Raw genomic sequence first — 25217 nt, 5'->3', positions numbered from 1 at the left:
TAGAAGTTTGTCTAAATTGTTCTTTTTCAGCAGTGGTTTGATAATTGCTGTTTTTAGGGACTGGAGGAAAACACCTGACAGAAGGGACGTGTTTATTATCTGAGTCAAATCAGACGCTATGACAGGTAAAACTTTTTTAAAGAAAGCTGTGGGGAGAACATCAAGGCAGCATGAGGAGGAACTTAACTGCTGTATGATCTCCTCTAAGCTTTTGTGGTTTATTTCGCTGAAATGGGACATTTTGTCAGGGTAAGTTCCAGCTGAATACAGCTTTGGTTCTAGAGTTGGTGTGGAAGTACAAACTGATCCTCTAATATTTAGGATTTTCTCAGTAAAGAAGTTAGCAAATTCATTGCAGGCCCTGGTGGAGTGGAGTTCTGAAGCCACGGACACAGGAGGATTTGTTAACCTGTCGACTGTGGAAAATAAGACACGAGCGTTATTAATGTTTTTCTTAATGATCTCAGAGAAGAAAGATTCTCTTGCATTTTTCAGTTGTAAGTTATATCTGTAAAGTCTCTCTGAGTTGAATCTAAAATCCTGCTTCTGGATTGTGTTTTACGACAAACATTGGCTATAAGAAATGCACACACAACATTCCACACTTCCTTTGTTTGGCAGCTTCTCTTATCAGAGTGTGGGTCCTGTGGGGGATGTCACCTATTTCTTCCACATTACAGCTGTTCATCTTCCTGCCAGTGATGTTTAGCAGATCTCAAACACATCCTGGGGATCTCTTCTGGCATGTTATGCAATCAGAGGTGGACATTAAGGCAGTGACTCTTTAGGCTTGCTCTTTGCATTCCTGCCGTGGTTAGTTTCATCAAACAATTTATATTTGTGTGTATTTGAAACCTTTTTAGGTGAAATTATCAAACATGTACAGTGCCATGCAAAATTATTCTAACCCTGTGCCAGTTTCCACATTGTGATTTTAAAACCACAAACATCAATATATTTTATTGAGTTTTATTTGTCGGACCATAACAAAGTAGGAACTGTAAAGTTGAAGAAAAATTAAGCATGGTTTTGGAATTGAAAAATAAAATGTGGTGATGCATTTCCTTTCTGCCTCCTTGGTGGAATATTTTGTACAAACTACATTTAGTTTATTTTACAGCTATTATTCTTTTAAGTTATGTTACTGCAGCCTTCATTCATCTTCTCTGCAAAATGGGTAAAGCTGTCAGATTGGATGAAAAGTATTTGCAAACAGCCATTGTTAAGTTTGTCTTTATTACTTGATTGTTTGAGGTCTGGACTTTGGGCCATTCTAACATTCAGATGTGCTTTGATCTAAAACATTTCACTGTAGCTCTGATGTTTTGGTTAGTTGTCCTGCTGCAAGGTGAATCTCCACCACAGTCTTCAGTTTTCTGTAGTCTCAACCCTGCTGAAGAAAACCATCACCTCAGCATGATGCCACCAGCTCTATCTTCTAATAGTCTAGCTCATAACATCTAATTATGATTCATTTTATTTATATAGCATATTTAGAAAAACCAAAGCGCTGTACAGTAATAAACAGGTCAATCCAAAACACAAATCATAATAATAAAATGGTAAAAACTAAATAAAATGTACTACAAAGATTGTAATAAAATAAAAAGAGAAACAATAAACTCGCTTTTTTTAGGAGACATGGAAAATGTCAAGAGCCTTGCCTAATGCTTAATGGCAGCTTGTTCCATAATTTTGACTAAGAAAGCCTGATCTCTGAGCTTCAGCATAGTTTTCAGTACGAACAACAGAAGCTGATCAGCTGAAACGTAAGGCTGAAGCCAGTCAGAAGAGTAAAATTAAGCAAGACCATTAATGCATTTAAAAGCCAAGAGAAGTATTTTAAAATCAAGTCGTTTCTACACTGGCTGCCAGTGTGCCAGGAGATGCCAGGTGAGATATTTTCTTGTCTGTTTCAGCTAATAGACGAGAAGCAGCGATCTAAATTAGTTAAATTAGTTACAGGCGTAAGAACGTCAGCCTGTATGCCAGTGGTGGACACAGTCGCTCTAATTGCTTTTTGTTCATTACATTATTGTTCACTCTAAGTTTAGAAACTGTTTGCCAACCGATTGCGGTCCAGTTTATTGGGTTTCGATTAGGGCTGTCAAACGATTTAAAATTTTAATCACATAATGTCGATAGTTAACTCAAGATTAATCACAAATTAATCGCGTATTTTATCCTTTTATTTTCTGAAAGCGTAAAAGCCTATTTGGGCATTTTAATATCCAATTTTGCAAAAATTGACACTAATAAAAAAAAATGCCTGTACAAAAACAATTTTTATTTTATTTTTTTCAAGCACTTTTCAGAATTGGAATAAAAACATCCTGGTGCCATAAAATGTTAAACTCTGGCCAATAATGGCTAAATCACAAATCATAACGCCCTGATGTTTACACAATGTGTAAATAAATAAGTAAATAAATACCTTTTTCATGCTGAAATTGTTTTTCGCCTCTTAAACAAAGATAGACATGGCATTATGCATATACATATTAATTAATACTAATTTTACATTTCAATAAAGTCACAAGTTTTATTGTTAATTTTTTCACTCTCTAACATTTAATTCTGAGCTTTCACACCAACAACAATCATTTCTTTGTATATTTTTGCATGCTGTTTATAGCCATGTTCATACACAGTTCTTTTTAAAGCCTGGAAAATGGTTTTAAATTTTCAGATCATTCCAGAGTCTTACGCTTTGCTTCCATCAGGGGCAGAAGCTTAATAACCTGAAGGAGACTGTTTAGCCCAGCTTGCATGTGCTGACACTGTAACTCCATGTACTTCGTTTGGCAACGTGATTCAGCCTTAGTTTGTCAAATACAAAGACAGCAAATTAATAAGCATTAAAGTACGGTTTATGGGTTGGCTTTCTGAAACGTTATTAGCGTGTAAAACTCATCTTCAGAACCAATCTCTGCTCAAAATGGTAATCTGCACCAAGTAATCTACTTTCAGCAGTTATCACGGCTTATAACAACTGTAGGCTGTAAAAAATACGGGCAGCATTACTCCCTCTTCACTCCCGTCGGCTCCCATGTCAGTCTAGAGTAGAATAGCAGCGACGCAGGATGCGCTCCATAACGTGATGAGGCGGAGGGATATTTCAGCTCGTTATACTCAGTGTCTGTAGTGCAAGCAGGTCTCTTAATAACTCATGTTTATCGTCACTTATTTTAGAGCCCAAATAAGCAATTTTCTTTCAGAAACAAGCTAAAAAAACTGCAACCTGCGACTCATGAAATTTACGAGTGACTTTAGAAAAAAGAAGCCCAAAGTAGCATGAAATAAGCAGACTTTGCAACAGTGAGCGTGGGTCTGTTTTGCTTCAGTCTCTAGCGTTCTTAGAAGTACGGAAAGTGCAGAGGGTAAAAGAAACACAGTCCGGAGCAAAGACGCCAGTATCCATGTTGTTTTCCCCCCAGTAGACAGTGGTCCGCAGTGTGACCCTAACTCTTCAGTTAGCAGTGTAATCGTGCTTTCTGGGTTTGTTGCCGGCGTAGCATGAGATGGAAGGAGACTGAACTTGGAGCTGGTCTTTTGGGTCGCTGCATGATTCTGTGGGACTCTTTTGAGACATTTTTTTTTTCTCCCCCAACACTTCCGTACAAAATACTGGCTGGATTACTGCCTACTCTATGGCAATCCCCGAGGGACATTTAACTAGCATGTTAAAAATATGAAAAACCTGTTGCTATACAGCACTGATAAAACAGATTTTTATTTAAGCTTTTCAATTAAAAAATAATGCACATTAAATATAACAATATTGATGTTACAACAAGAAGTAACCCAAAAAGTCATGATTTATTGCACGTTTGTTAAAGAGTCTGATAACAGCGGGAAAAGGGACCTCCGGAATCGATCACCCTGTGTTCCAGGCTTCCAACAGTGTTGCCATGTCTCCTTATTATAAGCGACTTTGGGCTTATTCGTTTCTACTGTTTACAAGGTAGACGTAATAGAGCTGGTGGCTTGTTTCTGTTACTAGAACTGGCAACACTGGCTTCTGGCCCATACACGCAACAGCTTCCTGGGCACAGAAGGAAAGAATATTATTCTCAAATGTTTCTCCTGCCATGTAAAAGTTGAAATGCAAAAGTAATTTATCTGGAACTAAAACAGCTATCCCCTTATTCAGCACTGCACACGTTTGTCATACACCTTTTTTTATGTCTGAAGACGCGTGACACCGACTGACAACCATCGGTTATCGGCTAACGTTGGCTTCTTCAAAAACATTTAGTTAAGCAAACATTTAGCTTCACTACTGTTGAACCGATGACAAATTAAATCTGATGATAGATTTGCAACCTGTAACTTAACATATGGTTTCTGATCACCAAGGTTTGGAAGAAGGTTGTTTGAATTATTGTTAGGACTGAATAAAATGACCTCAATTTTGGTTTTATCACAGCTTGGAGAATTCATGACCATTCATGCTAGATGTGGTGAAGGTACCTTACAAAAGCTCGGATTGGGGATTGATGGTTTGGCTTTATAGGGAGATACATTTGACAGTCATCTGCATAATAGTGAAAAGAGATAAATGATTCCTCAAAATCAAGCCGGAATGGAGAAGATGCAATTCATTTAAAAAAAGGAAAGGGCTTAGCATTGAACCTTAAGGAACTCCACAGAAAAAGGTGCTGAAATAGACTTAAGGTTTTCTATATGAACCGGTCTAATGCTCTTCCTTTAACCCAAACCAAATGTTCCAAATGGGATATGAAAATACTGTGGTCAGCAGTATCGAATGCTGGCATTAGATCTATAACTGCCAAAACCCAACAGTCTCCTAAATTAATTAGTTTCAGAGGGCCAATGGGTTTAAGGCGTGGCTCTTTTTTTGAGGATAAGTAAATGGTGGGAAAAATATTGAATAATCATAAATACAAAGTGCAGAAATTTGCAAAGAAAAAAATATATATATGAGGTGATAATGTATTTTATGCATTGCTTGATAACTTCAGTAGCCTAAATTGTCATCTAGAAGTTTGCTTGTGTGATGCCATCTCCTCGCTTTTTAGTTGCACGGGGCGCTTCTCACCAGGCTGGTGGCTGGTGCACCAAGCACGTGCAGAGAAAAATATGCATTGATCTGCAGCAACAGGCTTTAAAGTCCGTGCATTTGCGCCACAATCCAAGGGCCAATTTATTTTTCAACATTGCTCTATTCTCTTCCAGAGCTGTGCCCTGGGCTGCGCTGCTGTCCAGCTAGGATTTTTTCTTTTTTTGACAAATCCAATTGCTTTATATCCGCAGACAATTACAGTAAAATGACGACAGTTGAGTGCGCATTACTAGTAAAATGACTGGCCAGCAGAAATAAATAGGCAAATCAAAATAATGATGTAAATAAGCTACGTCCAAACATTTTGATGCTGTGTGAAAGTTAATTAATTCAGCTAAATTTCATCATCAGGACACACATTTCTTTTTCTAGTCTAATCGGTATTTTTTTTTTTCTTTGATCACTAGGATCACATTTGTGGTTACTATCAACCAATCACAGCTCTGGAAAGACAGCATCACAACTAGCAACGTGATCAACCACACCTCCTCACTAAGATAAAAAATGATATTCACCTATATGAATGGCTTTTAAGCTACTGTAAACCTTCTAGGTAGGACTCTTTAGCCTAAAATAGGAGCTCTCTGAGAGGACTCTGAGAATCTTTATGAATATGGACACAGATTCTGTGCTTTATTCCATACAAACATGTAGTGAATAATGTGCCCACAGCTGGTTTTGATTGCATATATCTGCTCTGAGGGGAAGTGGTGGTCTGGTGGTGAGAGCAGCTCACCTGCATTCTGTGAAAGCTGTAAGGAGCCGGTTTGAATCCCACAGACTGCCATTATTATGAGCAAGACCCTGAACCCCAGATTGGTTCCTGGTGCTGTAAAGCTGTACCCTGTTCCCTGTGGGATGGGTTAAATGCAGAAGACGAATTTCATTAGAATGTACAATTGTAAAGAAAAATAAAGTATTTTTTTTCTGAAGTCTAGCCAGTTTGCTAGACTTCTCACTGTCCTGCTGCTGTAAGGCTGCTTATTCTTTTGCTGGATTAGCATTTTATTGTGTGGTGTCTGTTTCTGTTTTTTTGGGTAGGGATATCTGTGAAGTCTGCTCAGACCCTCCACCTGCCCTTAGTCCATCTCCACTTCTGAACTAGGTCTAAATCCTGCTCTGGGGTTACCATGGCAGCAGCAGCAGCAGCTTAGCATATATTAGACAGCAGTCCAACATGGCAGCAGATGACAGTGTGTGTGTGTGTGTGTGGGGGGGGGGGGGGTTAGAGGCATGGCAGTTTGCCAAGGCCAGTGATTTATAAAATTTTTCTGTGGAATCCTGGCTGGACCAGAGGATCAGTGGGGGGGGGGGAGAAGGGTTCTTTAAGAGATGACACCAGGAAATGGAGCTAAAAAGCTGTAAAGCTGCATCTTGTCTACTGACTCTTTAATCCAGCAAGTTGGACGATGATGCAGGAGCAGTTTCTGAACGAGGATATGTTAATAACTACACTCTTCATTCCTTTTTTACATAAGTATTCTCGCTGTTACAAACATGACCATGTAATATCGTCAGTACTTTTTGTACTCTCTGATTTTATGCATTAGCTATCCCCTTTACACAGTGACATATTGATCAATGCCACACAGCACCTTTATGGACCTTCAAAATACAAAGTAGCTTTTCTTTGTCTAATTCTTTGTTTGCCAGAAAGAAAAATGAAAGTAGGCTAACCAACCTTCATTAAGTATAAATGTTTTCTGAACTCACAGTTGAGTATGAAAACTATTTACAGTTGCTAACTGATAGCCCAATACAGCTTTAAAGTATCCTAGTAATCAACTTCACTGTCAAATAATCTGTCATTTGAGTAATTAGATATGAATGTGAAATCCATCCATTCATTGGCTATACCCGCTTATCCATGCAGGGGTGTGGAGGGGGGGGGGGGGGGGGGGGGGGGACTAGACTGGTGCCCATCTAACCACTTGCCAGTTCCTCCTGTCTGTTCAGCTCACCATGGTGAACATACCTTTAACCAAGCGAGTCACGGTGCTGGATGTAACATGCAAAGCTGAAAAACAGCGTTATCGACACTGGGTCCCCCACATTCTCTAGAGACACACCTGGTTCAGTGAGTTCACCACCTGGAGCTGTGTCTGGATGCTTCCAGCGGTACTTCCGTCTGTCCACGACCCAGCATGAGTAGCAGCTGCTCCTGGACACCAACTGCGTGTCTTCGGTCAGTAAATCCATCATTGCCAATAAAAATATAGCTTAATTGTATATGTAAGATATAAAAAACATTTTTGTAGTTAAATGGGCAGAGAGGACCCTTAACGTGATGCAGATGGACAGAAAAGTTAAGATTGTTGAACTTTACTCCACTGCCCCTGTTCTCAGTTTCGCTTTGCTCTATTCATGCATCTACTGCGCTGTCTGCAGTTTTGCTTCACTCTGTTTGCCTTATTCACGCCATTCGCATTATTCAAAATGCGTGATGCGCCTCACCAACTGGAGGGAAAATGTGTGAAAAAGCACCAATTGCCCAAGAAGAGCTTAAAAGAAATCCATAACTTCTTAAGACCCAAGAACTTGAGTCCAAACATAGGCTTTAAACACTGGAAAAAAGCTGAAAAAGATCAGTTTCTCTTTAAACAAATGTTTAATAAATTGTTTGTCTCATTTACAGATCTGCCAGCAGAAAGAAATATGTTTAAAGAGAAAATTATAATTTTCAGGCATCAAAAAGCCCATGTTTAGACTAAAATGATTGTCTTAAGTGGTTAAAGCCTGGGGAATGACCAACTTGTCCTTGCAGGGGGCTGCTGCCTAACCCCATTGGTCATTAAGGAAGGGTAAAGCCTTGAAAGGTCGCTGGTCAAGATCTACCAAGAATATTATAAAAAAAGAAGAAAAGATTAGTTTTGATCTTGTACACCTGACTCTACCTGTTGAGACTCAGTTCATAAAGTTCACTTCAGACTTATTTAACAGCTTATATGCTTCTACACTGACCTTACTCAGCAGTCATTCTACCAAGCTTTCTCTTCCTGGACAGTGTAGGCATTCTAGAGCTGAAAAGTGAATCAATTGATGAGGACTTAGACTACAGCGCTGTTTGTATTTACCAGCTGGTGTAACCTGCTGTTTTTATGCCCACTGTTTCGGGGATTCCCATTATCAGAAGAGTTGATGGTTGAAATTAACTGTTCTTTCTCGGATCTTGGACGATTAGTCAGACTGGCTGTTTTCCCCGAGGTTCCACGTTGTTTATTACACAGCTGAGCTCTCATTCATAAGCCAGATCTGCCTACCTACCACAGTAATATTAAATAAATAATAATAAACAGCAGTTCTGTGGAGAAGAGCTATGGGGCTAATTTTTATGGTCTACTGCAGTTAAAGGTAACCATTTAATTGTGAAGTTCTAACCTGAAAAATAGCAACAGGTAACTCTATTTTGTGTGACCTGTAAACTCCCTAATAATTTCTGGATTTGCATCAGTGCAGGATGTTTGTTGTTTGAATCAATATCTCCTTTCTACTCATTCAGTGATTTATGAGGACAGTACTGTCATGCTTGGGGCCCATGGGCCACACACCATCTGGACATGAAGGGTATACAGAGTTTGAATTTCAGCAGAAAGTTGGTTAAATATTTAGGTGCAAAAAAGTTTAGACGGATAAAGATCATGGTTTTAGAATGTCTTTAAACATGACTCACTGGTTTGTACTTTTGTGAGCTGAGCCAAAGAAAGGACTTTTTGATGAGGTTCAAAGTTTCATTCACTCCAGGTAAACAGTTTAAAGACGTTTTTACATATGCACGTATTCAGCTATCTTACAACTTGTCACACTGTATAAGATAATTCATTCAACCAATCAGCTGGAACCTGATTTCTTAATGGTACACCACTACCTGCTGATCATTTTCTGCTTTAGCTCCAGTTGTTTGCATAAAAGACAGGTAAAGTCTATCCAAGAGGCCAAATAAGTCTGAATGCATAGCACCTGAAATATTGAAGCCTACCAAACATTGTGCCCAATCTGTCCTTCAGCATTGTAGACATTGAAATTGTGATCATAAATGGGGGTTTGATCAGTTGTGCAGCTCTAATGAAAATGTTTAATTACAGACACATTTGAGCTGTTTATTGTCTGGACCAGGATGGTTAGCTGAGCTGTAGAACAGCCAAGTGACTCCAGCATCACACTGTGCCACATTAGATCAGTTGGACAGAGATTTTTTTGTCTGCAGAGTTGTGTGTGTGTGGAAGTGTTGTCTGTGATGCCATATGTAGGACAGATAGTCTGCCTCAGTGGGATAGGAGCTAAACTGCTGGCCAACTGAAGAGATTTCCAGTCTGTGGATCAGATCCAGAATGTGCATAAGGTGTTAATTGCATGCATTGCTCACTAATAGCTTCTGTTGATTCTTCCCTCTCTCATCCTTGTTGATCATTGGATTTTTTACTGAAGTACTGGAAATAAAACCCTCAAGATGTTCTGGAAGAAGGTGAATACTTTAAAGGTACATCAATGAGGAAATTCAACATTATGAAATGTGCAGGGAAAACACCATAGATTTAAGAAGCTATTAGATTAAAAGAAGAATTGGCAGGATTTCAATCAACTGATGCAAACATCAAATCTGAATGTGTTGGTGGTGACCTTCAGGTGACTGCTCTGACGTGTGGCTGTTTTAGCCAACAGGACCTTTCAGATTGATGGGAAAGACACGTTCTCAATCATTGACCTCAGACCTTAAGCTGAGAACACAAACACTGATGCGTTGTGTATAAACTGGCAAAAAACTGTCCTATTAATAACACAACCAACCGGTTTATTATCAATAAGAAAACACAGTGGCAGGTCTAGTTTCATTCAAATTTAAGGATCACTTCTTTTCTTGTGGGGACTGCCAACGCTCTGTGTCAAAGCTAGAACTGCAACCTTTGTGACAGTTCTAGTTCTTACATAGTGCTGAGAATCTTGGCTGAACTCAGCATTGGATTGAATCCACTTCTTCAGCTTCAGCATTTCCTGTGTTACATTACTTGAATTTATATAATGACAATTTCCCAGTTACACAAAGATGAATTTCAATTAAGTATTACATGATTGTGCTTTTAAGACATTGCATGCTTTCAGCCCTACTACATGAGTTAGAGCCAGTGGCCCAAGTCTTCAGAACTCTACACTGAAAAGATTAGGTGCAGGTATACATGGAATACCAAGGTACAGTTCAGGTTTATAGAGTAGTGATGAGAGAAAACAAATAAGTAATTTTTACCTGGAACAGGCTAACAGGCATGGTAAACAGGCTATGTTTACCCTGCCTGATTCAATGCAATTTTATTTAAATAGCTCCAATTCATAACACACGTCATCTCAATCTGCCTCCACCCACTGGGGCTTAGAGAAGACAGAGCAGAGACACAGAAAGCACAGAAGCTCACATTGACCCGGGAGTACTTTCTATGTTAGAGAAGACAGAGCAGAGACACAGAAAGCACAGAAGCTCACATTGACCCAGGAGTACTTTCTATGTTAGAGAAGACAGAGCAGAGACACAGAAAGCACAGAAGCTCACATTGACCCAGGAGTACTTTCTATGGTAGAGGAGACAGAGCAGAGACACAGAAAGCACAGAAGCTCACATTGACCCAGGAGTACTTTCTATGTTAGATGGTAATTGTCTGACTGGCAACTGAAAAATCGGATCTTATCTCTAATTGATGAACGCTCCCGACCAAAGACTTCTGGGTGCACAAGTTAAGTGACGAAGACTCAGAGTTAGCTTTAGCTCTTTGTTTTGATATAACTGTCCTATTTAATGGTAGCACTGTGTAAGACCTTACAGCCTAATTAATGATCCTTTCTGATATTTGTATAGTTCCTTCTTCTAAACGCATGTCAGAAGGCAGCTCATGTCAATGGTTTTGTATTTGTTACGTTTTTCTATACTTTTTATCTTTAATTTACTTCTAGTTGTGTGTGTATGTTCCTGTTTTTTGCCCTTTGAATTCACAAGATGGATCTAACTGTTTTGTGGTCAATGTTGCTGCACATCCCATTCTACAAGGAATTTGTTTTGGGAGACAATGGAGCCAAGTGTGGGGCCATTGTTTATATCAGGGATTAGCCGCTAGCTCTCGCTAACAACCCAGCCGCAGCTCGGCCAGAAATCCCCAGGGAGATAAGGAGGAAGAGTTGTAGGAGATGGCCAGGGAGAAATCGACATACCTGGAGAAAACGAGATAGACCCGTGTTTTCATCCATCATCATGGGCAACGTGAGATCCATAACAAATAAAGTGGAGGAGCTTTCAGGGCTAACAACATATCAGAGCCTGTATTGTGAGGCTAGTTTATTCTTGCTAACTGAAACCTGGCTAACAGAGCAAATCCTGAACTCAAGTGGTTTATTCTTGCTAACTGAAACCTGGCTAACAGAGCAAATCCTGAACTCAAGTGTAAACATGGACCCCTTCCATCTGATCAGAGCTGACAGAATGCAGGACAGCAGTAAGAAGCAAGGAAGGAGTATGGCTGTGTTTATGAATGGCAGATGGTGCAGCTCAGGACATGTTACAATTGAAAAGACACTTTGCACCAAGGATTTCGAGCTGCTAGCTGATAGGCTAAGGCCTTATATGCTTCCCAGAGAGTTTTTACACATGATCGCGATAGCGGTGTATGTCCCCTCGTCAGCAAACCCTGACAGCCTGTGACGTCATCCACACTGTTGTGAGCAGAAAGCAGACAAAACAACCCCAGGCTTTTTACGTGATCTTAGGGTACAATAACCATGTATCACTACCCTTTACCATCCACCCTTCCCACCTTTTAAACAGTGTTACCAGCTAAACTAGAGACAATAAAATACTGGACTTACTGTGTGTACATTGCAAAGAGGCATACAGTTCATCACCCCTCGCTCCTCTGGGCTGCTCTGACCCGGATTGCCGGCTTAAACATTCAAGTTTACAGAGGAAAATTCACTTTTTAAAAATCGATCTGTCATTATATGAATTGATCTTTAGGAATTATTGAGAATTGATTGAGATTTGGAATATCTTTTTTTAACAGAGCCTATTAGTGTGGTTTGTTGTGGCAGCAGCTTATCTGTAGCTGAGAGGAAGGAGCTGGATAAAATCATTAGGAGGGCTAGCTCTGTCCGGGAATGTCTCCTGGACCCAGTGCAAGCGGTGGGAGACAGAAGGACTGTATGAAAAATAACAGAATTGATGGACAATGTCTCCTATCACATGCATGAACTCCAGCAAGGTACTGTGATAGGATGCCACCTGTGCAACAACAGGGTTTCTCCCACTGTATTATAGGCCTGGCAAGCCTCTAATACAGTGGGGGAAACTCACAGACACAGATATGCCGTTATATTGAATAAATCCAATCATATGTTTGATAAATGTTATCCTTGAAAGGTAATGCCAGTAGATCTGGTTTATAATAGGTTGGCACAATTCCACGCAGCACATGAATGAGGCATCTTCTCAGAATCCCTCCACTATGCCACCTCCAATATGGTGGCTACGTCGACAAGTGATTCAGTGCTCATCGAGGCGTCTACATATGTTTGTGATGGAGCTGAGTGAGTTAGGAACGTCCTGCAGAGGTGAAAACATTTTTGTCTGCTGATCGTACCCTTGCTAAATTATTTTCAGGCTTAGTAAGGACTAAGTAAACACTACCAGAATGAATGCTTGGCGTATATTGGTTTATTTGAAGATGAATATATGTTTTTAATGTTTTCTTTTTATGGTCAAAATACGTGACTAGGCCCCTTTTTAAAGTCTGCCAACGTGGAGAACAGCCAGAAGAAAACATGTGACCCTCTTTGTTGACAAGTTGAACACAAAAATGTTGTTTGGAGAAACTTTCCCAGGCAGGCAAACAAGAAAAAAATGAAATGCTGAATGGCGCTACGTGCTAAACTAACAGCACAACACAGATTTTTAAGAGCAACATCAAACGATCAGTAAAGCTCCTGTATCTGAGACAGTGTTGTAGTAAACCTCCTGGACAAGATAAGCTAATGCTAGTGGTTATTTCCTTGACCAACATGGATAGCTCAATGACCGGGTACTGCTGGTCTGCACGCCCTCTTTAAGCAGTGCTGTACTGCACCACACAACGCTTCGCTCTGCTGCGGTATGGATCAGCACAGGAAGATGTTCACCAGCTGAGAGCGTAGTAGAATAATGAATAGTGAAGCAACAAAACAAACCGCAGTGCCCCAGTCCACTCTTTTCTGTTGGTTTTGCTTTTATGTCACATTCAGTTTGTTTTTTTCGGGATGTGCGAAGATGAAAGGGAGTTACATTTTGGCATGATGGACAAGAACTGTACTCTCGATTCAGCCTCGATTTGATTTCTCGAGGCACAACAAAATGAGACCGAGCCTAAGACTGAGGCAAGACCAGCAAAGGTCTAGAGCCGTCCAGCCCTGGTGCTAAGGTCTGTTTTCTTACACCACAATTATTCTTGAATCTTCTCATCTCTCTATCATTGGCCATTATAAATTCTTTAAGTTTTTTTGCATAAGTCAGACATGTTGTTTCCTCTGATCTGTCAGATGTTTAAAAATTAACACTGATCCCAGCATGAGGAAGTTTAGCATTAATGTTAGTTTAATACTGAAGCAAACATCACGGTATGTTACCATAATAACACCTTTTCAGCAGCAGTAGCTTACCATGCTAACTGTACAGCTTTATTTTTTGTTCTCAAAACATAATTATCAATAACAGCCTAGTGACTTTTCCTTTTGTTTTGCTCTGAGATAGTTATACTTACAACTAAACAGAAACCTTTACCTTTGCATCACAATGCGTCTAAAAAGGGATGCATTTCCTATAGTGAAATGTCCACAGCTCTTCCGTATTGTTCTGTTATTAACCTAATTTATTAAAATATTAGTTGGAGTCTTTAAATGAAGGGGTCTGTGTCAAAAGCAAATCATGTCAAATGTGAATTAAATGTTAATTAACCTATTAGTTTACACCTTAGGTTATTCTTTGTGGATAAACCGATCTGTGGCGTTAAAGCACTGTTCATTTATTGTAGAGCTGAACATGAGGTATATGGAGCATTCAAACCCCACTCACTGGCTATCACTTCTACCAGACTTGGGCGGTAATGTTCTCTAGAGGGTTGCATTGGCAGTGCTAAAAGTGGCATGTATCCACGTGTTTTCGGTTGAGCTCAGAAAACATGCTCTGCTCTGAAGAGTTGTGGATATAAACACTGATCACATTCATCCAAACAGGAACGTTTTGCTCTCAATTTGCTGTGCTTGTATTCTGTTCTGGATCCTTTATGTTTTCAATTTGCCCCGATTTGTCATTCACAAATCAAATTTCATTCTAAGCTATTTCTGCTTTTATTCCTTGGAATGTCATCACTACATTTACACATTACACGAGAACAAGGTTTCTTAATCAATATCTAATTAAACATATTCATAAACCCCTTAAAGGGGTCTAGTCACGTGTTTTGACTATAAAAAGAAAACACAAAAACCCATATATTCATCATTAAATAAAACAATATACGCCAAGTACTAGTCCTAATGGTGTTGTCCTTTTTGAGCCTGAAAAGAACTTTGCACCGGGCGCCATTAGCACGTTTTTGTGCCATCTGTCTGCAGTACAGTGGAACTATCAGAAAGCAAGATGGTGACAATTGATGCATCTACTGTAAGCCAGTAGGCCATCCTGCAATGCCATGCAGTAAAGTGACAGCCAGTAGATCAACTCATCTGATCTACTAGGTTAGGGTTACTTAGTCTTTCTTTTTGCACCTCTGCTGGACGTTGCTGCATTGCTTTGCTGCATTGCTTCTCCTTGTTTACTCATCATGCGCTTGTGTTATAATCATACTTTCGGTCACGTTGTCTTGTTATGGTAAATATACACAAAAGTGCTTTGTTTACGAACAAATACAGCGTTTGCCCGTACAACATGAATAACTGGAAACTGTTTTTCATGAACCCAGTGGCCAGGGGAATGCTCCATGATGTTCATGTCTGGTGACTGGCCTGACCAGTCCTGGAGCACCTTGATCTTGAGGAACTTTAATGTAGAGATGGAAGTATGCGACAAGCACCATCCTGCCTCAAAAGTTCACCCCTTTTATGGTTGGGAATGTAAGAGGTAGCAAATTCTTCTTGATATTCTAGGCTATTGATATTGGCTTCCACCCAGCAAATCTCTCGCACACCCCATACTGGATGTAACCCCAGACCATGATTTTTCTGCCACCAGACTGAACTGTTTACTGAGTGAATCTCGGATCCATGCGGGCTCCAGTAGGTCTCCTGCAATATTTTGTCATTCAACCAAAGATTCACCTGAAAGGTCCATTTTCTGCCACTCTTCCAGCATCCATCCTGTTAGCAGACTGGGCCTTGGCAAATGCCACGTGATTTTAAATAGCTTTTTGTTTAGTGCTGGTTTCTGGGCACTAATTCCACCATGGAGGCCATTTGGAGACAGAATTCTGTAAGCTCTTTTGGTTCTGGTTCTGGTTCTGGTTGACACGGGGGCTTGAGGTAACCGGGTCTGGTGGAGCTCTGCTTCAGTGGAAAGGGGGCTGGCCTTGAATTTCCGAGCCAACAAACGGTCATCCAGAGCAGTTGTCCTGTGGGGTCTGCTGGACCTTGGCTTGTCAAAAACATCTCCAGTCTCTTCAGCTCTTATTCTGATTCTTGATGGTGAGATACATTGAAGGTGTCAGCCACCTCAGCAGTGGATCTGGTCTTCAGCCTCTTGTTAATCAACAGTTTGATCTCAGGGTAAATCTTGTTGTCAAAGGTCGAGTTGCAGTTGATGTGAAGGTCTGGTGTGCTGCGGTTCTTTCTCTATGCACCCATTAATTGATTGATCAATTACTGATCACAGGTGAGGCTGTAATCTGGGATTGGGTGCATCATATGACAAGGCGACAACATTTCTGTCTTGCCAAAATTAGACCTTTGTGTTCATTAAATGATCAATCTTTCTTCAGTGAAGCAAATTTATTTTAATTTATTGAACATAATTTGGAAAGGTTTTAGCTTTCATATGAGCCATTTCTAAAACCAATGGATGAATTAAAAGTCAGGCTATAAACTGTTGTTTCTACAAAATGGATAAGGACTTTTGTCAGGGACTGTAATCTTGTGCCTTGTGAATTTCAAAATAAAGGCACATCTTAAAGATGACAATGTGGATTGTTTTTATTTTTGCATCAATGTAATTTGATTTAATCAATGTATTGTTACACCCCTGCAGTTAAGGGCTTCATTATTGCTAAAATTCCCAAATTTGTTTTGTATAGTGATAAGTGATGTTAGTAAGGGCATTTACTGTTCTGCTGGGATAACAAAAACCCCACAGTCTCTGTACTTCAATTACTCAAGTACTTATGTATATACTTACTGTATATACTTATTTTTAACACCAATTCCTGTCAATTTATAATTATGGTATTCTCAAACTGTATCCATTTTTTCTTTTCTTTTTTCAGACATGAAATACAATGTTTTTGGTTTCTGCTCCTAAAAGAAATTGTTGTAAGCTGACACTTGCTTGTAATTTGCTTTGTAACATATTTAATCTAGGGTCCAGTTACCAGAACCTACAGAAAAAAAGTTGTTTTGCTTTCTACTGACATCATGTATTTAAAACAAGCTAGTGCTCCAAGCTACATTCTCTCTACTTGTGTTATTCCCACACAGACAGCTGAACACACTCTTCACTTCACACCCTAGCCCTAAACCTAAGCATTAGCCCAATTTACAGTGTGGACCTTGCAAAATGTCCTCACAATGTCAATTGTCCACACAACATTGGGCTACTGTCAAGTCTTGATCCTCACAACAATCACTTCCAAAAGTCCTTCCAAGTGATGCTGTGGACCTTTTTGTTTTCTACAAGTTCTTAAAAAAGTCCCATGGACCACGCTGACCCTTGGTAGGACATCTTTTGCTTACTCCATGAGGTTTCTCCATCAGATCATTTAAAGAAGTAAATTATCTGAGCGTTTCACATTCACTGTCTAGCTTTCCCACTTGTTGTTGATATAATGAAATGATTACCCCCTCCAACATATTTTCAGTCAGACATCCAGTGGCTCCAGTGGTGAGGAGCAGTGGTTGAGCAGAAATGCTGGGAGAGATCCATGTCTTTCATTTCAGGGCAGAGATTTGAGTTTTCTTTTTATCCACCAAAATTGAGGCAAATGGAAATGTTTAGTCAGTACTAAACCTTTTCAGCATTTTAACACGTGCAACATTCGTGGAAGTTGACTCACACAGTGGGTTTAGACTAGTTTGAGCTGAAGACTATAAAATTAGTAATTCTAAAGGAGATCTTCCATCACATTTCTCTTATATATGGACATGTTGAACGGGGAAAGAAACCAGAAAACAGCCGATTAAGAGCAAGATTTTCCAGCTGGGCTGTTAAAGTATGTGCTGCAGGGGCTGAAGGAGCTCTTCCTGTTTGCTGGCATGCCTCTTCATCAGGGAATGTTGGGAATTCTGGGACTGCATGCAGTTCTGAGCAGAGAGGGCGAGTGAAACGTTGAAGCTTGGCCTTTCCCTCAGTTGTTTCAAAGTACCTCACGCTGCGTCAGTACTGCTCAAGTGTCCCTGGTAGTCCTTCAACAAACCAGACAAAGTTGTGTTTCCATTCCGAGAGGCTTTACTTGCCTTCATTGTTTGTTTTACAGAAATTCTTGAAAAAAAAATGCCCCCTAAAGTTGCCTGTTTTTAGTTAATTCTGTACCAGCAGATTGTGCCATATTTAATGGTTTTTGGTATTTTGGATCTTTTATTTGGAGGCCAAAGGTGCCTAAAATGAACCCAGCATGGTGGTGGAAGTGTCATGGTTCTGTGCTGCATCAATGCTGCTGGCTGTGGGGCGTTACAGCTCGTTGATGCCAACATGTACTGTGCTATACTCTATCAAAGCAGGGTCCTGGGCAGCAGGAGACTATTCTAACATAAGGACCCCAAACACACCTCCATGATAACCGCTGCGTTGCTAAAGGACCTGAGGGTAAAGGTGCTAAAATGTCTCCAGGCCTAAACCCTAGAGGGCATTTGTGGGGCCATCCTTTAAACTGGAGGTGGAGGAGTATAAAGCAGGAAATACACTGGGCGCGTAATGCAAGCGGCGCGGCTTACGGTTGTATTCTTAAAAGTGTAAATTTACACCAGACACTGCAAAGTTCGCCCCATGCTTGTGTGTTTCTGCGCAGACAGGAACTTTCGCCACATGGAAAGATCACCAAGTAGAAGGTGTGCCTAGTTGACAGAGAGTAGCGAGAGGAAAGACACAGAGCTCAGCAAAATGAGTGCATCCAGTCAATCAGCAGCGTCAACAACAAGGTGACTTTCTACCACCTTGTGGCCGAACTGAGACTCCACTATTATTCTGGGATACTTTCAGAAGTAAACTTTGACACAGGAAGTTGTTTTCCAGTTCATTCCCTGCCAAACGTAGCATATAGGCGTATGAAATTGGAACTCCAATCTAATTTAGGCGTAGCGTAAAACCATGCGTAATATGCTTCTGGTGTAAATTTATTGACTGATTAAAATGAAAAGCAAACCTAATCGTAGGACGTGCGTATGATGCTTTGCTGCTTTACGCGCTGGAACGCGTCTGGTATATTTCTATATTCTATATTTACAATGTTATCCCAGCTGTACAGTTTACTTATTTACACGGTACCAAACCATCATGTCATCAATGTTATCCCAGATAAAGAGATGTAGTCACATTTTTACAGAAATGTGAGGGGTGTACTCACCGTTATCAGATACTGCTATTTAAACTGTTAATTGATAGAATTAAACATTTCTTTTGAAGAAAGTTTAACAAATTTGATGGCTGATGCCAAACACTGGCTGTGGATGTTGCGTTGGGGTCCTGTGTTTAAGGCTGACTGGAAACCATACCTGAGTTTCACTGTGCAAAAACATAAGGGGAGGAACCAGACAGTTTCTATTGAGTCAGTTAGTCTGATGGATGAAATCAGCAGGCATGTTAGTAAGGTGAGGATTTAAAAAGTGTAGCAAAATTTCATCTAGTCAAATTTGTTACTTGATTAAAATATGACTGGATTGTCATACACGACTGATACTCCCTGTAATGTATTTATGCTGGTACCAGGTCCATCTGTTAAACAATGTGTTGAAATCATAGGTTTCAGCATCACAATAAAATGAATACATTTCATGGTTGTTACAAATATACAGTTACCTACTTGGCCAAAGTTCTCTTGCATTGCACAATATTTCTGACCTTGTATGGTTCTGTTTGTTTGCTGTAGGAGCCTGAGGCCAGGCCGTCACATAGAGGACGATAACATCGTGCCTGAACTTGCTCACATCCATCCCAGAGAGAGACCCGACTGGGAGGAGACCATCAGTGCCATGGTGAGACGCGCGGTCATCTTCCACATTCTCTCTATTGCAGATTATTGCCACTCTTAGCTAATCCACTGTTAATCAGTCAGACATCACACACGTGAGTGTTGTAGTCCATCCATGCTGTTTCATTGTTGCTGAGGAGGGGAAGCCCAGGCAGGACAGCCTCCTGTTATACAGAAACCTGAGCTAAATTCAGGATTAGAGTACAGAATCCAGAGCAGTAAGTCAGCAGCTAGTGCCGTCTTGATCTGAAGGTATCATTCTAACATTCACCAGGCTGCATCACATCGTTCTCAGCAAACAGACGGGAAGGCTTTGCTGCTGTGTTCATACATGGATTAAGGTGGTTCTTTCTGGAGTTCTTGGACAGCACCTGCTGAAGTCTAAATCATATGTTGTGAACATTTGTGTCCCAACACACCGCCTCTTCTGATCTGTTCTCCAACGTTCCTCTGAGGCCAGAAACAAATCCTTTTTCACTCACTCCTGTCCAGCTCGGTGTGATTGTAGTTCTGTGTGAAGCACTTTGTACTGGAGTAAATGGTGCTGTCAGTTCTCAGGAGTAACAGCTTTTTTTTTCTGTCACTCATGTAATTTGAAATGGATCTGTTCAATCATCAGTGTCTACTACATCTGGTCCTGACTTGGATTTCTCTCCTGTCACTTGTACTGATGTGGCTCCTGTCATGTTGTGCTTTAAGACGCAGGTCGCTGAGATTTAACGTGCGCTCCTCTTCATCTCTGCAGCTGAAACACTACCTCACAGGTTTCTGGTTAATGCCTGTCGACATCTTTAGACTCTCCTTCCTGCCATCATCTGCTCATTTCAGCCCATCTCTTGTGTGGATTTCATTCAACACACAGCATCATTCATTATTTCCTTTCCTCCCCGGTTTTACTGCGGGTCTTGCATCTCGCGTCGGCAGCACGGTGAAAATGAGGCCGTCTCCATGGTAACGGGCTGAGCCACCCGTGGTCGACGCGTGGTAGGAGCGCTCTCGCATGTGTTCGCCTCCATCGGGCAACAGACAGAGACCAACAACAATCTAGCCAGACTGATGAATATTGATCAGAGAGGCGGGGCTTTTAATTCTGCCTGTTTGCTCGTCTCTGTTCAATATTTGATAGCAGAGTGCCTGTGAACTGGGCTGGCATGCATTATGGATGTCACCAGTGGTTTGAGGAGGTGATGGCAGAGCGTTAAACAACTTAGTGTAAGCTGTCACACCACCGCCATACTGCGTTTTGGAGGGTACATGATACTCTGCAGTGAAATGCACAGCAGAACAAAGCAGTCCCAAAGCGCTGTGGGATAACGGTCCAGAGCTGAGGTTCAGGGTTTTATCCCGTACAGGGTCTGCTACCTGGATCTGAGCCTATGGATGCACGTAGAAGTTGGGGAATCTGTGATTTAGATGCAAGATGGAAATTTAAACTCTTGCCAGCTGTTTATCAAAGGTGTTATAGTTCAAAGCCAGACTGGCTGAACTCAGAGATGATTTATGAAAAACCCAAAACTAGGCAAGTATTCCTTACAACAACAGGTCTCAAACTTTTTTAGCTGCGCACCCCCTTCTGTGTCCCAAATGGGTCGACGCACCCCCAATCTTCAAAAACAACAAAAAAAAACAATGCAACAAGCGTTTTTATAGCCATATTAAACGTGTTTAACTATGTTAAAATGACCAGAACACGCATAACAAGAAAAAGAAGAAAAAAGAAAATTGCAGTTGCAGTTACAATAACACAGCCATCTTAACAAAGCTTATGGAAATAAAATTAGAACATAATTTTAATTAAAGTGCAATAAAGTTACACACAACATCCATAACAGGATCCTGTAGATTTCCGGGTGCATCGGTGGCTCAGATCGGTCTAACCTCCACAGACGACCTGAAACGTTTCTGAAACAGAGGCTATCCAGGTGGATTCACAGACTGAACCCTGATAACCTACCTGTGTGTGCTCTCACTTTGTTTCATGTACCAGCTTCTAAATCTGAGTCTGACTCAAGATGTGTGCTGCAAAATAGAAACATCCGCTGTCCGTCCGATGGCGAGAGAGAGAATAACAGCGTCGGGCTCGATAAAGCTGTTATTAATCAGGGAAATAAAAACTTATTTCCTGTTTGTTTCACAGCGGTTACATCCAGCAGGTAAACACGCCCACAGCAACACCTCAGCTACCTGCAGCCACCACCACCTGTTGCTGGTTTCCCTGTTCCTGTCTGAATACGCGCTAAAACTGCATCTTTAAAATGAACTGATCCTTTCTGAATCACAATGAAAAGTATTGCAGCTATGTGTGTGAGTATAGTCTAGAAATCACGTCTACCACCAATTTTCCCAGCAGCAGCAGCAGCGGTGCTTGTAGCCGGTTCAGAGTCACGGCACCATGGGCGCCGCTGATGGTAGGTGCTGCATGATCGATAGAAAGACCAAGTCACTCAGTTTGATCTTGTGAAAATGTAATTTTCGCTCTACTGACGTAAATTATGTGAAGTGACATTTTCTGATTCCCGCTCATTTTCTTCTCCCGGATCTGTTCTTCTCCCAGGACATGTACATCTTCTCATTCTGGCTTTGTCTGTTCGACCTTTGGTTTCATAACACCGCCTCCTGCTGGACTGAAGGTGATGTGCAGTTTTCTGCACATCCCCATTCATCACTGGGCTGATTTAAATAAATGGCCTGTAGCAAAGGAAATTCTCCTATTTAAAAATCAGTGAAAAAGTCAAACTGTTACTGACTTCAAGATTATGCAGCAGTAGAATCAGCAGAATCCCTGAGATTTCTGGGAGGTTTAAAACAGATCCTTGTTAAATGTGCTAATGTAGAAGTGATCCGGTACAGATATATATTTATCCAGATAATATTGCTCCCCCTCATCAGTCTTCTAGTTTGTTTCTATTGATAAAAATGGACAGTATTAGTCTGATGTAGACTTTAATTATTGTTAATTGTTTTGATCTCTTTAGGTCATTTGGATTATTGCTACTTTGCCAGCTGTTGTCTTGTTCTGTTACTGCTTATATAGCCAAGAGAAATTAATAAATAAAAAGAGTAATCAGTATATATATGTATAGTTGGGGAAATGTTATGAGGAATGCACAATTTGCTCATGTCAATTAACACCTTGAGCACATTAGAAACGAGGTACTGAACAACACAGATTACTGGTCACCAGGCCGGGAGCATCGGTGCTTCTGAGCAGAGCAGCTTCATATCTGACATGTTTCACACACATCTGGTGCCGCTGATGTGCATCATTCTCAGAGGGACTGGGTCGTCTACTGAAGGACCTCAGCATGGTGCTGGCAGTCCACACAAACTCATGCTGTGTGTGGACAAAAAGGCAATAACTGTGTGCTGTCTAAGGTGGGGTAGCACATTAGTATTGAGGATGTAACTGAGGTAGCAGGGTGCAGTCAGGGTTCTTCGTATCACCACCAGAACCTACCTGAAGGCTTCCTCTGGTTTCCTGCACCCTGGTGACAGGTAGAAGGCTGCTGGGTCTCACTACAGCTTCCACAGGATGGGACCTTTACCCTCAACACCACTATATACAGTTAGGCCCAGAAATATTTGGACAGTGACACAATCTTCATGATTTGGGCTCTGCATGTCACCAACGTTGGATTTCAATGGAAATGAAAGAACTACAATGTCATTGAGTTGCAGACTGTAAGGTTTAATTCAAGGGGTTGAACAAACTTATATGGTTAAACATGTAGCAATTGTAGCTATTTTTATACGCTCTTCATTTCTGGGGCTCAAAAGTAATTGGACCAATAAACATAACCCTAAGTAAAATGTTACTTTTAGATATTTTGCTGAGAATCCTTTGCAGGCAATGAGTGCCTGAAGTCTGGAACCATGGACATCACCAAACGCTGGGTTTACTCCTTTCTGATGCTTTGCCAGGCCTTTGCTGCAGTTGTCTGCAGTTGCTGCATGTTGTGGGTCTTTCTGCCTTAAGATTTGTCTTCAGCAAATTCAATGCAGTCCCATCAACTTTGCTGCATATGGCTGAATCTGAGCAGAAAGTTTATCCCTATACACTTCAGAATTCATCTGGCAGGTTCTGTCTTTTGTCACATCATCAGTAAACACAAGTGACCCAGTGTCATCACACTGCCTCCACCGTGTTTTACAGAAGATGTGGTGTGTTTTGGATCATGAGCTGTTCCAATGTTTCTCCAAACTGTCTTCCTCTCATCATTGTGGTACAGGTTAATTTTAGTCTTGTCTGTTCAAAGAATGCTGTTCCAGAACTCTGCCGGCTTCTTCAGCTGTTTTCTTTTTTTTTTTTTGGCAAAGTCAGTTCTGGTCTTTCTATGTTTGAGGCTGATTAATGGTCTGCACCTTGTGGTGAATCCTTTGTTCTTACTCTCATGAAGTCTTCTTTTTATGGTGGACTTAAATACTGATGCGATTACTTCCTGGACAGTGTTCTTCACTTGTTGTTGCGAACAGAGAGCTTCCTTTGAGCGCTTGTTGTGTGTTCACAGCAACAGCTTCCAAATCCAAACGCCACACCTGGAATAAACTCCACACCTTTTAACTGCTTAAAAGCTTAACTGCTATAACTTGGATGTCAATACTCTCAAACTACAGCTGAGAGTCTGAACTGTAAGCCCATTTTGATTATATAATTGTATCCTGAATATGTTTTCATTAACAGCTAAGATAACTAAACTTGTGTCACTGTTCAAATATTTCTGGGCTTAACAGTATCCACAGAATGGAGTGTGGTAATACAGCTCAGCACCATGATTCCTCTCAGAACATCTGAGTCACCCACCATCAGTTCATCCGTTACTCCAAATCCAGCTGACGCTGCTGTGGTACTAATGGCCGCCTGCACAGCTTCCATTGCACGATGAAACGGTGTCAGTCTGCTTGGCTGACACAGTTTGAATACAACTAGTCTGAATGGTTTGTCTTAGTATGTTTACAAGCCCGTTGGGATATTTCTCCTCATTAACGATCAGAGACATGTACGGTCCTGTCTGAGACCTCTCAGTTATCGCCGTTAAAATGCTCAGTGGATGGAGTTTCTGTTCCATCACATTTAAGTCAAATGCAGGAATTTTAGTCTACCTGGGGTTGTGTTCACCTGTGCTGAGGTTTCGTTTGCTAATTTCTTGATATATTAGATATTAAAGTAGACAAACTTGGTGGTGACCTCTTTCCTTTACTCCTATGAAAACTGTCTGATTGCTGGAATGCAGAACAGGCCGTGGTATGTCTGTCAGCTGCTGCTAAGACCTTGAATAGAGGAGGAAAGTGCCAGCTGACCTCATCTGAATACCACCTTCACTGTCACACACTGTCTGGCTGTCAGGTCACAAGCTGTTTGCAACAAACTTTCCTAAACACCATCTCCTTTTTTTTATTTAGAGTTCAGATGACAGCTTGGATTCACGTTTCCATTATCAGTTTCTTTCTCATGTAAGTCAAACTCATTTATTCATGTTTTTCTTTCCTGTACTTTTATTTTTGTCTTCCAACCGTCTTGTAAAAATGAATCACCATCAGTTAAATGATAAATATGAAATGCAGGAAGCATCTTATGCTGTGGCCTCTCTGACATGAAGTTAAGTGGGGCACAAAAACTCAGCACCTATTAACAGCAACACGTTTGTGATGCACACAACCTGACTGCTCAATTTTAAATCCAACAGATAAATCTGCGTAAACCAAAACACTAGAAATGCCACTTTATATAAGCTAAATGT

At 40.8% G+C, this 25217-nt stretch overlaps 1 protein-coding gene across 8 annotated transcripts in view; it reads left to right on the top strand.

The window, feature by feature from the left end:
- arhgap32b (Rho GTPase activating protein 32b) overlaps positions 1-25217 on the top strand; it is a 128475-nt gene that overhangs the window by 38328 nt on the left and 64930 nt on the right. For 6 of the 8 annotated variants that reach the window (XM_021319303.2, XM_036143477.1, XM_012868111.3 and 3 more), the window contains 2 exons: positions 19378-19483; positions 24880-24930. In XM_021319303.2, the coding sequence (XP_021174978.2) occupies positions 19481-19483; positions 24880-24930 (54 nt within the window). In that variant the 5' untranslated portion in view covers positions 19378-19480. The remainder of the gene's footprint in view (positions 1-19377; positions 19484-24879; positions 24931-25217) is intronic. The other 2 variants (XM_012868112.3, XM_012868109.3) reach the window with 1 other exon arrangement.

The sequence above is a fragment of the Fundulus heteroclitus genome, chromosome 11, assembly GCF_011125445.2.
Source record: "Fundulus heteroclitus isolate FHET01 chromosome 11, MU-UCD_Fhet_4.1, whole genome shotgun sequence".
NCBI lineage: Eukaryota > Metazoa > Chordata > Actinopteri > Cyprinodontiformes > Fundulidae > Fundulus > Fundulus heteroclitus.
This window is presented reverse-complemented; position numbering and strand designations above follow the sequence as displayed.